Source organism: Plasmodium malariae, assembly GCF_900090045.1.
Source record: "Plasmodium malariae genome assembly, chromosome: 4".
In the NCBI taxonomy this organism is placed as follows: Eukaryota; Apicomplexa; class Aconoidasida; order Haemosporida; family Plasmodiidae; genus Plasmodium; species Plasmodium malariae.
Window position 1 is genome coordinate 840,655 of NC_041778.1, and position 16,846 is coordinate 857,500.

The window sequence follows — 16,846 nt, forward strand, 5'->3', positions numbered from 1 at the left end:
AGTAAAGGTCTTTCTTTTTTTTTTTTTTTTTCTGCATAATAAACTGAATAAGCAGAACAAATACTGGAACGCAGCTTCTTTTTGGAAAAAATTATATTCCCCATTTAGGCTTTCACATGTCCGTGTTCAGAAAAAATAAATATTTTTACATTTATTAAATTTCGTGCGTGCGTTTGTGCGCTTGTGCACACTTCTTTTTTTCCGTTACAATTGCCCATCATTATCATCACCCTTATTTTTTTTTGTTCATCTTTTGAAATTTTAAGAGAATAATATGGACTTACAATTTACGAATATTTTTTTTTTTTTTCTGAGATATAATCATGTCCTGGTAGGAGATGAGTTTATGCAAAGTAATATTTTAGCATTCTGAATTTTATCTTTTCTTTGCACTGTTCCGAGGAAATTATAACAAAAATTGACAACAACAAAACATGTTTATTTATCACCTTCCGTGGGTACATACGAAATAATACTTTTTACTTTTTGGTAATAAAAACCGTACATAAAATTATTATGGTAAAAATCTCTATTTTTTTTGTTTTCATCATAATTATGATTTTCTATATTTTTTGAATTTTTTCCTGTTTCCAAATTTCTCAAGTTCGTTTTCTGATATTCCAAATGTGTTACATTATTATATAAAAAAACAAAAGAATTATTAACATAACAGCTATACAGTGAGATTTCCTGATTCGTATTATTATATACGTTTTTAATGCGAGACAATTTGGTGTTTATTAACCTGTGTGAGTTATATGCATTTATTGTTTTACTCAAAAATTCTTTATCAGACTTGGAAGCATAGTTATAAGTTAATTTTATCAAATCAGCATGGAATATATTCAACTTATTTAAATCGCTTTTTATTTTTAATTTATTTACTTTATTTCTATGTTTTGAAATAATAAAAAAAATATTTGCTTTTTTTTTTTTATGCGCTAGGAAATATTTTACAACTTTTAAAAATTTTATATCAACTTCTACGATATTAATTTTGTATTTATATAAAATGTTTAATAAGTTATTACAAAAGAGGTGTGCTACATTTTTTTTGCCATCCTTCTTCAATTTCGTGCATCTATTTTTTATCTTAAAAAATTGTGCATGAAAAATTGAGGTGTGCAATTTAACCGCGATAGGTTTTGTGGTATACGACCGGATAATAAAAATTGCTAGCGCTAATAATTTTTCTTCATTTTTGGCATATTTTCTATTTTTCCCTCTTTGGTCATGTTGTACACCCATGTCTAGCTCTTCTCCACGGCATCTCCGTTCAATGCAGCGACTCTGTTCGATACAGCCTCTCTGTCCACCCCCATCCTTTTGCTCACTTTGACCATCCTTCGTACCACCAATATGCTCGTAAACAATTTCAACAACGTCGTACGATGACCGCAATAATTCGTAGTCGAAAGAATGAAAAAATTTTAGATGGATGGACAACGTACGAATAGCACCCCAGTCAAGAATGGTAGGCTTTACAAAAAATTTATAATTAAAGAAGTTGATAAAACTACTAACAATTAGTTTATTTCTTGATTCCTTTAAATTCTTTATATGACTACTTATTTTAATTTCTGATGGTATGGAAAAATGAAAGGAATTTAACTCATCAAACAAAACAGTTCTTCTGTTAATTATTTCCTTTATATTTCCACTTAGCTTTGGTTTTACATTATCATTTATACATATATCACATAATTCTCTTTTGTTTCTTTTAATTAGTACCACATTTTTCAATTTTTTTAAAACTTGCCTTGACTTATAAAATTCTATTATTCCTCCTCCTAAAACTATTGTTATGCTATTTATATCATAATTTTTGCATGTTAGCAATTTGTTTTTTAAGTTGTAATATAAATCATTTATTTTTTTGTTGTAAAAAATGATATCATTTCCCATACAAAAAAATATATTATCGAAATATGCATGTACCGCTACACATGATCTGTTAATACACACCTTCGAATTTTCCGCTCTACAGAGAAAGACGTTTTTTTTGTCATCGTTCCCGTGCATACTGCTTTGAATATGGGACCATACATCACCCCTATCATTACAGCTAATACTTCCGCTAATATTGGCCCATAAATAATTTTTCAGGGTCAACAGGCAGTAGGACAAATACAAGGCAGAGACGAAGGTTATGTACTCGTAGAACCGAAAATCGTCAATGGTAAGTTTATCAAAGCTGATTTGTCCGTTTAATATGTATTCATCTATATCAATTACTAAGCTGTTTTCTATTCTATGGCCGAGGTAGCTTTTCCCTACATTCCTAATGCCACAAATTATGTGTACATTTAGATTATTAATTTCCTTCAGTAAGTAAAAAACGTTCCCGTTATTTACTTTTACTTCTTCATATTTATATGTTCTCATATAATTAGTGTCTGATGGTAAAAATAAATTTGTTTTATCACCATTTAACTGATTTTTTACCTTATTTAGAAAGCTACTACTTTTGCCGCTTCTTAGCCTTTCACGTAGATTTAAGCGCAATTTTGTTTGGTACCCTTCTTCTGTTCCCCCCCTTCGCTCGAACCATTTACTCGACCCGTTACTGCGTTCGTTACTATGGTCTTCGTTGCATTCGTTGCTTCGTTCATTACTGGGATCCTCGTTGCATTTCATAAAACTATTGCTATAACTATCGCTATAACTATCGCTACCACCATTGTTACTCACTGTGAATGTCCATTTCCTCGAAATGATTCCCTTCCGTGCCCCACAACGCATAACGGTCAGTTCATTTTCTTCGGATGCAATGCTGCCTGTACTTCCACGTGTGTGTAGTTGCAGCATAGGATTGGTGAGGTTACACAAGTTTATAATCCCTTTAGGTTCCCTTTTTCTATGTATGCATTTTTTTGTTTTTTTCATCACTACATTTTTTAAGTTCAAGTTAGAGGTCTTCCAATATTCATGATTCATAAAATAGAGATTCCCCCTAGTACTTCTGTGAGTGCGATTGATTTCTTTTTTGTGGATTATATGAGCACCATTTGTTTTATAAAAATTTTCCTCTGTACATGTATTATTTTCCATTTTATGATTTAAAGAGTTACAGTTTGTGTCTTTATTTATGAGTTTTTTGGATCTAGTATTAATTCTATAATTACCCTCAGTAGACATGGTAGGCGATTTATAATTTTTTAACATGTCTACATCACTTCTTGAAGCATCGGTACATGAATAGGTACTCTCATGGGACTCTATAGAAGAGGATATAACTTCAACGCATGATTTGCTATCCTGCTCATTCAGTATATTGTAATTGTTTACTTCTTCAAAATTATGAAATTTGACATTATCCGAATTGACATAGTTAATATTTATTTCTAAATATTTTCTTGCCTGTTCATAAAAATGAGGATAACTTTTTTCAACTTCGTATGAATTATCAATTATGATATTTTTAAAAATAAGTGATAAAATAGTAGCCATAAAAATAATTCTATGATCCTTTTTGGCATCTATATATAGGCACAGTTTTTGATCATCATTTATCACATATTTGGAGTTGTTGAAAAATATTTTTTTTTTGCACCGACTGCGGCGATTATTATTACCGTTGTTGCTATTGCTACCTCTACTGCTACTATTATTCCTCCTCTCATTATTGTCGGAACTAGTGCAAAGTAAGGTCCAGTGCTCGCGTTTGCACTTGAAGAAGAGGCAATTTTGTATCTGGTGGTGCGTCTTAGTAATGTATATGCTGTTATTATCACAGAATATGAAGAGGATATTATGAAAGCATATTTTTAGGATGAGCACAGCGTTTAAGATTCGTATGGACTCCTTAATATTTTGGTTATGTATATTTTTTATCTTAAACAGTAGTTCTGTATCGTTCTCCCTCTCATGCGTTAATAAGTAATAGCAAAATAAAACACAAATAGAAAAAAAGTCGTCGGAAAAGTATTCCGCATCTACTACTATCTTGAGGAGTACATTTCTGAAGTGCATAATTTTGTATTTCATATATATCTTTTCAAAAATGTAATATTTGAAAGTATATTCCCCCTGAGAGAGATGTTCACAAGTTGAATTATTAACACCATGACAGGCTGCAGTATATATATTTCTACGCCTTTTTTTATAATACCCATTTTTCCTCTTCCATTTATTCCTTATAGCTTTTTCCAAATGTCTAATAATTTTTTTTTTCTTAATATTCATTCTTTTTGATGTCAATAAATAAATTTTTCTTTTTTCATCATTCATGTTTATATACATATTTATCCCAAGTAGTAACAAAATATTTAAAAGAAAATAATTTAAAACATTTTTTTGAAAATCTATCGTCTCTATTTTGTAATAACCTTTACCTACATTTTTTAATTTCATTCTGTTTATATTTAATTTTAAAAAGATAACACAATTCTGTCTCTTGATCAGACTGCCAATAATAAAATAGAAATATAGACCTAGGTCGTTATTTATTTCGTACCGTAATATGTTCTTTACGAGGGTGTATCTACCATCATTTGTTACATCATTACTTATGTTTTTATCTTCTTCCTTCTCTTTGTTATTTATTTGGTCCACTTTTTCTTTTTGTTTTAGCATAACACAATTATACTCCTCATGGGGACTATTATGTACCTCTTTTTTGACTTCATCTACACCCTTCTGCTTGCATGTATCGCACGATCCTTTACTACTTTTTTCCCCCCTTCCGTGTAAAGAATACACGAGCGTCTTTTCCTTTTTGTTGTGAATTCCTGGAAAAAGAATATGCCTCGAATCGTTAAAATGGTGAATTCTGTTAATCATACTCGCATATTTATAATGCACGTTGTTAAACCGTTCGTTTTTGTTTCCACCACTCCTGCTGATTCTGCTGCTGATTCTGCTGCTGATTCTGCTGCTGGTTCTGCTTTTGATACTACTTCTATTCCCTGCAATGCCCCTAATACTAGTACTATCATTATTATTGCTGTATAAAAGATATTTCTCATTTTTTTTAATAGTATAATTATTCCTTTTCATTTTGACCCGTACCCCCCATAATTTCATTACACGAACTGTCAAATCTATGAACGCCTTTGAGGTGGTGCTAAAATTTGAGCTATTCATTCTGTTTCTTATTTCGTTGATAGGATAGCCGAAATTGTACCAATTGTACCTCTTGCGGGGATGTCTATAATTTTCGTCGAAATTGAAATCTGGGCCACTACTACATTTACAACATAGTGTTGATCCTTTATTAATACTGTTACACTTTTTACCATTACAACTCCAACAAATGGACAACATCGTGTAATAGGAACATTTAAATCTTGACACTTCTTTTCTTTTTATGTACTTTCTAAAAATGGTAATTTTTTTTTTTTTTTCCTTTTTTTTTTTTTATGAACAAGTCAGCTATTTTTCGTTTTCGAAAAATTTTAAAATGAAAATTTTTTACTTCTTTTTTAACCTTTATTTTTTTGCTTCGATTTAGGCAGTTGTGTATTTTTTTAAATTTTAAGCGAATACAAGTATCCGTTTCAGAGTATACAGATATTAACAACATAGAGGAAACGAATTGACTCGAGTGATAGTTATCAATAGCTACATCGTTCGAACAAAAGAGTGTGTAACTTTCGTGTATTTCTCTCTTTACGTATATGCATATAGGTAAATAATTTTTTTTTTTTAAATATTTTATTTTTACATATTTAAAACATTTGAGCACAACATTTACTAAGGGATTTATAACTCTATGGGATTCCATCTGTTCATCTCCTTTTAAAATAATATATTTCAACAATTGTTTTTTCTCCTCTTTTGCCTTTAAATTCTGTTTGCATATATACAAACAAAGCAATGGTAGAAGAAAACGACAAACGGTGCCACTGTTGTATATATTAAGAATTATTTTCTTTTGAAAAATAAAATTTTTAAATAAAAAAACTGTTTGTTCTACATTTCCATTTATAAACAAGCAATTTCGTATCACAGTTCTATTTACATTTGTATATATATCGTTACTCTTTTTTTTTTTTAAAAAAATTTGAAAATTTAAATCTTTCAATATTTTTATGAACACAATGACATCAAAACATAGATTCATATTTTCTATTCGCACATTTTGTCTGCCCATGGTACTAACATATATAATACGAATAATTTGCGATTTATTTCCTACTCCTTGTAAATATACGTAGTTTATTTTGCTATTCGTATGTTCTTTTTTCTTTTGCACCATATCAATTGTAGTTGATGTGTGGATCATACCATCCCTGTCTTCGTTAACAATACCAATGAATTCCCCTTCTTGAGCACTAGTAGTTAATATATTTTGAAAGGGGGATAAACATATGAAGGGATAGAAGACTTTTAAAATAATACTTAAAGGTGTTTGAACTAACACATTTTTTTGTACTTTGTTTATATTTAATATATGCACTAAGGGAATTTCATTTGTAGTTGAACTGTGGGTTTTATGTAAATAGGTGATAATGTCATTAGTGTAATAATTAACAAAATTGCTATCTAATTTATATTTTAACTTATACTTAATCATAATCTCTTCAATATTTAAAAGTAATAGCATATCTATTGCATGTAGTTCATACATAATTTTTAATTCATAAAAAATACCATAATTGATATAGTCCCTATCATTTATATATGTACAACCAGGTGAGTTCTTTATTACATTCTTTATTGCATTCCCGATGGTATTTCCAAATGATAAAACGTGTATATATTTTGCATTATTCTCCCCTTTTTTTATTATATCTCTTATATTTAATATGCATTTGTTCAGGAAATATTTTAAATTCTTCACGAAATAATTTAAATCATTTTTTTTTATTCTTATGAACATATTTTTATCATTGAGGATTGCCAGTCTCAGAGATTCCGACAGGCCACGTTTATGTTCCTTCGCATTTGACGTTTTGAAAAGACTGGTAAGAATGTAGACCTCAAAGGAATGGAGAGCAACTGTGCCATGTGCACCTACAAATGAAAAAGTGGTTAGGTATCTTTTATTATTATTATTTATCAACACTTATTATTATTCGATCATATTTTTATTTAATGATATTCTTCATTTTTTATAATTTTTTTTTTTTTTTTTTTATTTTGCTTAGGTAAGCAACCTAGCATAACACACAAAACGGGTGTAACTTGCGCTCATGTGAAAAGGGGAGAAAATCAAATGTTGAACATATTTTCTGAAGAGTGTTTATGCTTTGATTTATTTTTCCTTTCACCTGAAATGGAACCATCCGAACAACTGTTTGTATCACATGCCGCTTTTATGGCAGTGCTGAAGTCCAGAGGAAACAGGTGCAGTTTCTTCCCTGGATGAACAAAAAGAAAGGCGCGCGCATATGTACGTTCCTATATATGTATGTAGGTAAGTACGCATGCACGTACGGATATATGTACACGTATATATATACATACGCGCATATTTTACATGACTGCCTGCGCAAGGTTATGCAGTAGGAAGCGCTTGTAATTCTCATGAAGACAGCTTATTTATTTATTTTATTTTTTTTTTTTTTTTCAGTAATAACCTTTGAAATACAAATGATACGTAAAATGCAAAAGGTCCATAATGTTGGTATCGGCAAAGCAAATCAGTTCGTTTTTGCTTGATATGGAAATTTCCTGTAGCATTTTACCAAATTCTTTGCATTTTTCTGATTTATCAAGATATTTTTTCATATTCAAAACAATAATTAAAACATTACCTATTTCGAATGATCCTGTGCCATGATTATTAATCATTTGTTTAATTATTCCTTTGAATTTTTCAGAAATTGTATTCTCCTCCTGTACATATTTTTCCACATCACTACGATTCCTTTTTTTATTTTCGCTAAGTATATTTTTATGTTTAATCATTTCAACACTACTGTTAGTGGTCCTTCCTTTGTTCCTCCCTCCTTCAGAATATTTTTCATTACATTTTGGACCACATTTTTTATTGCACATTGTGTAACTAATGTTTGTGTATATGTCATTACTACACGCAGATCTATTGCTAATCTGATCTAAACCACGGCAACAGCAGTAGCCGTCGTATCCTCTGTCAACTACGCCATCTGCTCCAACTACACCAACGCCGTCCTGGTCTACTGCTCCGCTACAGTATATTATATCTGTGCTGCATATACTTAACTTTTTGTCTAATTTATAATTTTCATTGATATGTATGTACGATTCTTTTGAGGAACTCCCCCGTCTAGCTTCCCCTTTCGTTAGAAGAACTGTCAAGATTAGAAAAAATGTAGAACGTTCTTTTAAAAAAATATTACAGTCAGCAATGATTACGTATTTATCATTTCTTTTTTCTTCCTGAAAAATAAAAAGTAAAAAAAAAAAATAAAAAATAAATTAAAATTAAAAAAAAAAAATAATAATAAAAAGAAAAGCAAAGAAAAGAAGTGAAAACTTTTTATGTACGGATATGTGTTCTTTATATCATTATGATAATGATAAAATAGTGTCAGTAAGTGCAGTGGTAGAATATAACACACGTTTGAAAAATAAGATATTTTTTTGTATTATTAAGAGTAAATTGGCATTATTGTTTTGGTACATGGTTAAATGATGGTTCAATTAATGAGGCATTAACATATATACATTTATAGGTGTGCAAATAACATAATGCCCGTTTGTTGGTCTTTTAAAAATTAGGAATACAAGAAAGAATGAAAATAGTACGCATCAATAATTTTTCTACTTTTTGTAATACGCCGCGATATTTTACTTTTTTTTGGGTAATTCTAGTATATCTGTTTTTTTTTTTTTTTTTTTTTTTTTTTTTCTTTTTCTTTTTCTTTTTCTTTTTCTTTTTCTTTTTCTTTTTTTTTATACCTTCTGGAAATTTTCAAAGAAAAGTTTTAGATCGTCTTCTATATATACATTAAGTGTATCAACGTCATTACATTTTATTCGAGGGGGGAGAATAGATCCATTAGTTTTTAACATGTTATGCTTATTTCTCATAGACAGAAATGAAATAATTATTAGTGATGATACTTTTTTTTTTTAAAATAAAATTTAATATATCTATAATAACTATGACATGTAATAAATTTATATAAAACTTGACTTATTCCTTTTTTTTTTTTTTTTGAGATTCGTTTTGCATTTCCATCGTATGTAAATATATATATGCACATATGTACATGTAGTAACTTTTGCAAAAAATTTGATATAGTGAGTCAAAATTAGTCATTGTAGAAACGCTTTTGCTAAAATATATGGAAGTTTCCGCTACGAACAATTTTGTAGATAAGCTGTAAATTTTCGGAGAAATTGCATTATATCTTTTTTTTATATATATAGAGGGACCGAAAGGGTACGAGAAGTAGGGTGGTCATTCGGTCCTTTTTAACAAAACAAAAAAATGAAATATTTTTACGTTTTTTGCATTTTAAAATTTTTTTTTATTTTTTGAATAGAGGGAAAGAATATATACGAAAAGTTCCATCCTTTTTATTACTCAATGCTTTTACATTTATGTAATATTATGCTCCGCTAAGAAATTTTTTTTTTTTTTGATAATAAATTCAATTTCTTCTCCTTAGTGAAAAATATATATATTTCTGAACTGTTCATAATTTTTCCCAAATTTTTTTTTTTTTTTTTTTTTTTTTTTTTTGATTATATTTAAAGACAAAAATCTTTTCTTTTTTTTTGTTTTCTTCTGTATTTAATAACTTTCCTCTTTTCTATTTGTACTTTTTTCCCTCTTCACCAATAATTATACACATGAAAACCTTACATTTTGAACGTTCGAGTGAATTCTGCATTGGTATCATACTACTACTGTGTTGGATACAACTTATTTGTAGTTTATACTCACATGAACGCAGGTAATGTTGTTCATAAAATGTACTGAAAAAAAAATTAATTTAAACTTAAGGTGATAAAAAGGGTTAGCCACACATACAAACGTGCATGTGTCTACATAGATACATATGTACATACGTACATATGCTTATATGTACATCCTCATTGTGCGCGTATGAACCTTTAGGGCTCAACTTAAAAAGGAAAAAACTATGCTAATAAAAACTTTTCAAAAAAAAAATAAGTTTATGCATAAAAAGATAAAAACGCATGAACAAGGAGAGAGGGTATTCCCCATTTTTGTATGTAGCTTGCTATGAGCTGCTGTAGATAAATAAGGTAAGAAAAGGGAAAAAAAAATATACATACATACATTCATACATATGTGTATATCTATGTATATAGGTACATGTTACCATACGCGTAGACGCACAAAAGTGGTGCAAATAAAATGGATTAAAAAGGGGGAAGAAAGATAAGGGGTACGGGTACATAAACATACACATATATATATATATATATATATATATGCATACGTTGGGGGGGGAAATAAGATATAATAAAATTATGCGGAAAGAGGAACAAAAACAAACCTAAATTAAAAAAAACGCCTGGAAACGGTGCAAAAAAAAAAAAAAAAGAAAAACGAAAAAATAAAAAAATAAAAAAATAAAAAATAAAAAATAAAAAAGAGAGGATAGTTATTTTGAGAAATAGAACAACATGAAGCATAAATAAAGACACTTGTGTATTGAAGTGAGTATGGTACAGAAAAAAAAAATAATAATAATAACAGTAAAAATAATATTAACAGTAGTAATATTAACAGTAGTAATATTAACAGTAGTAATATTAACAGTAGTAATATTAACGGTAATAATATCAACAGTAGTAATATCAACGGTAATAATATCAACAGTAGTAATATCAACGGTAATAATATCAACAGTAGTAATATCAACGGTAGTAATATCAACAGTAGTAATAGTGCGAATAAGTTCAAAGAAACTCGTTTTGCAAACATAATCGTTTAACTGCTGAATTAACCCACATGAAATTTTCGTTTTTCCTCCCTTTTTTAAAAATAGCGCACGTGAGTCTTCGGGGCACTCTCATAACACCATTTCAATTAGTTTTGCACATAACGTATGCGAAATTTTTTTTTTTTTTTTTTTTTTTTTTTTTTTTACGAGAACCTTAACCTTTACTTCATATACGTTATAGGTGTACGAGCAAGTACCTAGCATAGTTGTATTTTCCAAGGAATGATTTCTGTCCGTATGTACAAGTGCGGAGTGGGGAAGTAGCATGTGGATATATGTATAGTGCACGCACACTTACATAATGTAGAGAAGTATGATGCACGTATATGTAGAGAATACACTGTTCACATTTTTAGCTTCTCTGCAATTGTTTCCTCGTCTTCATCATCGTATTTGTACTCAGTTTCTATAATTTCGTTCATCTGTGCATATTCCTTACCATAGGTAAAATGTAGAAGACTATAAAAGACAAAGGATAAAATCCATGGTACAACAGTAAGGTAAAGCAATGTTTTGGAAAGTGCCTCGGCATTATTTTTTCTAATTTCTTCTGGCATTTCAGATATTAATAAATTATTATTTTCATACTTAAAAACTTTTTCTGCTAAATAACCAAATAATGGTGCACCTATAAGTGATGAACCTACTCCTTCAACTGCTATGGTTAATGAAAATACGGTTCCTCTATAATCTGGTCTAATAATATCTGATACGATTGGTCTATTAACTGCTACACCTGCAATTGATGATAGACCAAGAAAAAAACAAGATAAGGCAAATAATTCAAAACTTTCTTTTGTTTTTGGTATGATAAGATATGTTAATACAACAAGTGGTACTCGTCCAAACATAGCTAGTTGACCTAAAAATGGTCTTCCATGTTTATTAGAAATATCATGCATTATATCCCCAAAATGTCCACCTATAACTCCTCCTAATGCTGATCCGATAAGTAAAAATCCAGTTATGATAGCTGCTTGTAAGTCACTTAATCCACAATATTGAAAAAACATTGTATTAAAACTTAAAGCTAACCATGGAATTGTACCTGTAAACCCTTCTAAAAGAATTATGATAATACTTCTTTTTGATAAACTATCTTTAAGTAATTCAATAACATTTCGATATAATATATATGATTGTGTATGTTTTGCACTTATTCTACCCTCTGTCGTTCCTCCTATTGTATTTGTACTACCATAGGTATTATTATCTTCATCTAAATATTCAGTTTTAGGTTTTTTCCTTACTTGTCTTGGTGCATCATCTACAAATAAAGTTACTACGATACTAAGTAATATACTCAATATACCAACAAGCATAAAACATAACCTCCAACCTCTAATACCTGCAAAATATTTTAATGCCACAGTTGTTGTTACAACTCCTCCAATTAATCTGCCAATACTTGAAGATAATTGTACTAGACCGAAAGATAATCCTAAGGATTCATTTTTTGCAGCATCTGCTAATATACTTTGAGAAATTGGACCAATACTACCTAACGCTAAACCATTTATAGCTCTAAAAAATAAAATTTGAGCAAAATCATTTATGTGTGCTAGAAGTACTGTAGCTACACCCCATAAAGCAGTTCCAAAAACAAGCATCCACTTTCTTGAATATTTATCTGATAAAAAACCCCATATAGGACTAAATAAACTTAACATTAATGTTTGAGCTAATGTAATATACCCTAATAAAGAAGGATGTAAATTTAAATCTGCTTCTAATGCTCTGAAACTTGCTGGTAATAATTGATCATCACATCCATCTAAACCTGCTGCTACATTTACCACAGCGAGTGATTTATGAAATGCAGAATTATTATTATTATTATTATTACTTTTTTTTTTTTTTATTACGTTCCCACTATTATTTACACCTGAGTTACTCTTTTTCAAGTGGTCATCTAACACATTATTAAAAGGATAGGAACCTACAAGCTTCTCTGTTTCCTCGACTAATATATTGCTCTCCGTCTGTGCATTGTTTCTACCACCCATATATGAACCTTTATTCATTATACGGATTAGGGGATTAAAATTGGGTTATACTGTATTGTACTACACTGTACTGTACTATATGGTATTGTACTGTACTATATGGTATTGTACTGTACTATATGGTATTGTACTGTACTATATGGTATTGTACTGTACTATATGGTATTGTACTGTACTATATGGTATTGTACTGTACTATATGGTATTGTACTATATTATACTCTATTGTATTATATTTTTATTCCTATTATTATTTTATTATTTTATTTTTTTAAAATTGCAAATATCGTATACGTCTACTTAATAAACAGTTTGCTCCACTTTTGTCAAAATGGTAATATGGTGTGCCTCGTTGTCCTTACTCAGCTGTTAGAGATTACGAGAAAAAATTGTTTAGTTACGATCTGTTATCCACGAACCGTTAGCCGCAAACTGTTACTGATTAACTATCGAATCGAACCTATCAATTTTTCAAATATAGAAAATATTTACAGTCCCTGTATTCCCCTTTCTCCGTCCTTGAATGCATAAACACGCAAGATGAGCCACACAAATTAAACAAACAAAAAAAAAAAAAAGGAAAAAATGAAAAACGGAAAATGAAAAATAAGAGGTAACAAAAATGTAAAATTTCAAAATAGCAAAATTTCAGAATAGCAAAATTTCAGAATAGCAAAGTTTCAAAATTGCAAAGTTTCAAAATTGCAAAGTTTCAAAATTGCAAAACAGGACAAAAAAAAGTATGCCTTCACAATTACACCTTCTAAACCGTCTATCTGTTCACGTGTTCATAGTACACATCCGTTAATGCTCCAAATTCTCGTTGCATCCTTTTTCTTCCCTTTTTTAGAAAACGTTATACTTCAAAACGATTTCTTCACCCTCATGGAAATTTTAACATAATATGCATGTAAAAAAAAAAAAAAAAAAGGAGTAGGAGATGCTAAAAAATGGGGGCAAAAATTATGAAATAGAAAAAAAAAAAAAAAAAAAAAAAAATAATGAAAAAAAGAAACAAAAAAAAAAAATAATGAAAAAAAGAAAGAAAAAAAAAAAAAAAAAAAAAAAAAAAAAATTAACACATGAATTGATGAAAATTGGGAGATACAGTAGATAATGATTCTCCACGTGATAACAAGGAAAAGCAGAAAAAAGAAATGAATTATGCATATATATATATATATATATATATATATATATATATCAGTGAGAAATATAGACCATATGTTTATTTAATTACTGAAGGTGGCTACTTAATTACAAAAAATAAAATAAAATAGAGGTGCGTAAAATAAAGGTTAATAAAATGGAGGAAATAAAATAGGGGAGAATAAAAAGAAAAGGAATAAAAGAAACAGAAAAATAATTGATAAAAAGATGAGGAGTTTAAAGACGAGAGCTAGCGTTGTAGACAATTTATGCATAAACAATTAAAACATACACGCGCATTGTGAAAATGAAGTATACATATATGTATATATATAAATATATATAAATATATATAAATATATATATATATATATATATATATATATATATATATATATATAATGAGAGAAGAAAAATATTTTATTTGTATATATTTTCTTACATGTTTTTGTAAGTGAACAGGAATGGCTTAAAAACAAATAAAAATAGTAAATAGCTAATTAATAAAAAATAAAATGTACGACAATAAAGCATAATATATTAATACATAATAATATACGATAAATTACAATATAATAAGGCACAATTTAATGAAATATAATATATCGAATAATTTATAATTACGTATAATAAAAAGTAGCAAAATAACAGAAAGTGCAAAAATTAAATGAACTGAAAATACAAAATTTGACTACTTCAAATTGTCATAGTTTTGATGGAAACAAATAACAAAACGAAAAAACAATTTACTTAAGCAAATTAAAATAGTTTATTCTTACCACATCACATGATATATTTCGAGTTTTCCAAATATAACTTACACATAAAAAATGTTTTACGTATGTGTTATGTATATATATATATATATATATTAGCACAATGAACAAAAAAAATTTTTCATTGACTGTGGTGTTTATTTTTTTCTTTTTAATTTTTTCTTTTTATTTTTTTCTCTTTTCCTTTTCGTTTTCTTTTTATTATTTTTTTTTTTTTTTTTTGGTAGTCCTCAATTATGATTCAATTAAAAATAATAAACTGATGAAAAGATAATTTGACCAATTTACAAAATTTTTTTTTGGTAAGACGTGGGTGGTAATAAAATTCCTTTTATAATTTTTAGTAAGTACATAAGTGCAAAATTTTTTTAAGTACATCACTACATTATTAAAAATGAAAAATGGTTGTTTGGGATAATGTTTAATTATATCATATATGCATAATTACGTACAAATAAGCACGTACATATGTATATATATAAATGAATATATAATGTACGTATAATTTTTTTTTTGATTGATGAAATCTACACTCAAATGCGTTCTTTTTAATCTCCCATTTGTTTTGATATTATGTTATTTTAATTTATTTTATTTTAATTTATTTTATTTTATGTTGTTTGTTTGTTTGTTTGTTTGTTTGTTTGTTTGTTTGTTTGTTTGTTTGCTTGCTCGTTTGTTTGTTTGTTTGTTTGTTTGCTTGCTCGTTTGTTTGTTTGTTTGTTTGTTTGCTCGTTTGTTTGTTTGTTTGTTTGTTTGCTTGTTTGCTTGTTTGTTTGCTTGCTTGTTTGCTTGATTATTTATTTGATTATTTATTTGATTATTTATTTGATTTTTTTTTTTTTTTTTTGGTACAAAAATTGACATTATACTGTAAAATGAAAAAAGAGCTAAAAATGATATAAAAATAAATTATGCATTTATAAGCTTTGCATTGTACACATATTTTACACACATATGTTATGCACATATGTTATACCCACATATTATACCCACATATTATACCCACATATTATACCCACATATTATACCCACATATTATACACATATATCCATATATTATACCCACCATATTATACCCACATATTATACACACATATTATACCACATATGTTATACCCACATATTATACCACATATTATACCACATATTATACCACATATTATACACATATGTTATACCCACATATGTTATACCCACATATTATACCCACATATTATACCCACATATTATACCCACATATATTATACATACACATTATACACATATTGTACATATACTCATTTTAACGCTTAACCCATTTCCAATGTTGTTTGATGTCCCCATAAATAATTCTGTATGTGTTCATTCGTTATGAACATATTTGGTTTGAATAAAAAAAATGCAGCTAGCCAAAATGTGAATATATAATATAATAATTAAAAAAAAAAAAAAAAAAAAAAAAAAAAAAAGGTTACAGTATATTAAACGTTTAAAAAAGGGACAAAAGAATAATTACATATTAAACTTTCCTTTTTTAATTCTTTTAATAAATTCGCGTTCAATATTATTTTGAGAAAATATTTGAAAACGTAAGATTGCCTACATATACATGTGTATATATATATATATATATATATATATATATATATATACAAATCGTGCCATACCTTTTTTTTCATTATCAAGTTTGATCAAAAAAAAAATTGGGACATTTTTACTTGGAATATACAAAGTTGAACTGAAGATGGTATCTTAGATTGTGGTAAAAATCGTTGGAAAATTTAAGATGCTTTTAAAATGAAAAGAAAAAGAGAGACAGTATTAAAATGTAAGTATATAATTGTTTTTTTATTTAATCATTCGATTATTTATTCATTTATTTATTCATTTATTTATGCATTTATTTATGCATTTATTTATGCATTTATTTATGCATTTATTTATGCATTTATTTTATTTTTTATTTTTTGTTTGGTGAATATAAAAAGAGGTTATAAAGAAAAAAAATGAAACAAAATCAGCGTCCATTACTCTTCATAATATTTGTGGAAAATGCCTTTATTTTGTTCATAATGTTTAA

At 28.1% G+C, this 16,846-nt stretch overlaps 3 protein-coding genes across 3 annotated transcripts in view; all 3 read right to left on the reverse strand.

Moving 5' to 3' along the window:
* Positions 1 to 438: 438 nt before the first annotated feature.
* PmUG01_04026100 (pentafunctional AROM polypeptide, putative) lies at positions 439 to 8,943 on the reverse strand (the record flags this gene model as incomplete). Its single annotated transcript, XM_029003260.1, is given in 4 exon segments — positions 439 to 5,340; positions 5,354 to 6,957; positions 7,524 to 8,307; positions 8,830 to 8,943. 4 exon segments carry the CDS (start codon positions 8,941 to 8,943, stop codon positions 439 to 441), a joined length of 7,404 nt encoding a protein of 2,467 aa, XP_028859711.1.
* Positions 8,944 to 11,197: 2,254 nt separating this feature from the next.
* Positions 11,198 to 12,877, reverse strand: PAT (pantothenate transporter, putative; the record flags this gene model as incomplete). Its single annotated transcript, XM_029003261.1, has 1 exon — positions 11,198 to 12,877. One exon carries the CDS (start codon positions 12,875 to 12,877, stop codon positions 11,198 to 11,200), a length of 1,680 nt encoding a protein of 559 aa, XP_028859712.1.
* Positions 12,878 to 16,783: 3,906 nt separating this feature from the next.
* The window catches only part of SufE (cysteine desulfuration protein SufE, putative), a gene marked incomplete at both ends in the record, with an annotated part of 1,701 nt that continues 1,638 nt past the window's right edge, over positions 16,784 to 16,846 (reverse strand). Inside the window, one exon of the mRNA XM_029003262.1 lies at positions 16,784 to 16,846. This exon is cut by the window's right edge and continues 146 nt beyond it. Coding sequence (XP_028859713.1) covers positions 16,784 to 16,846 — 63 coding nt within the window.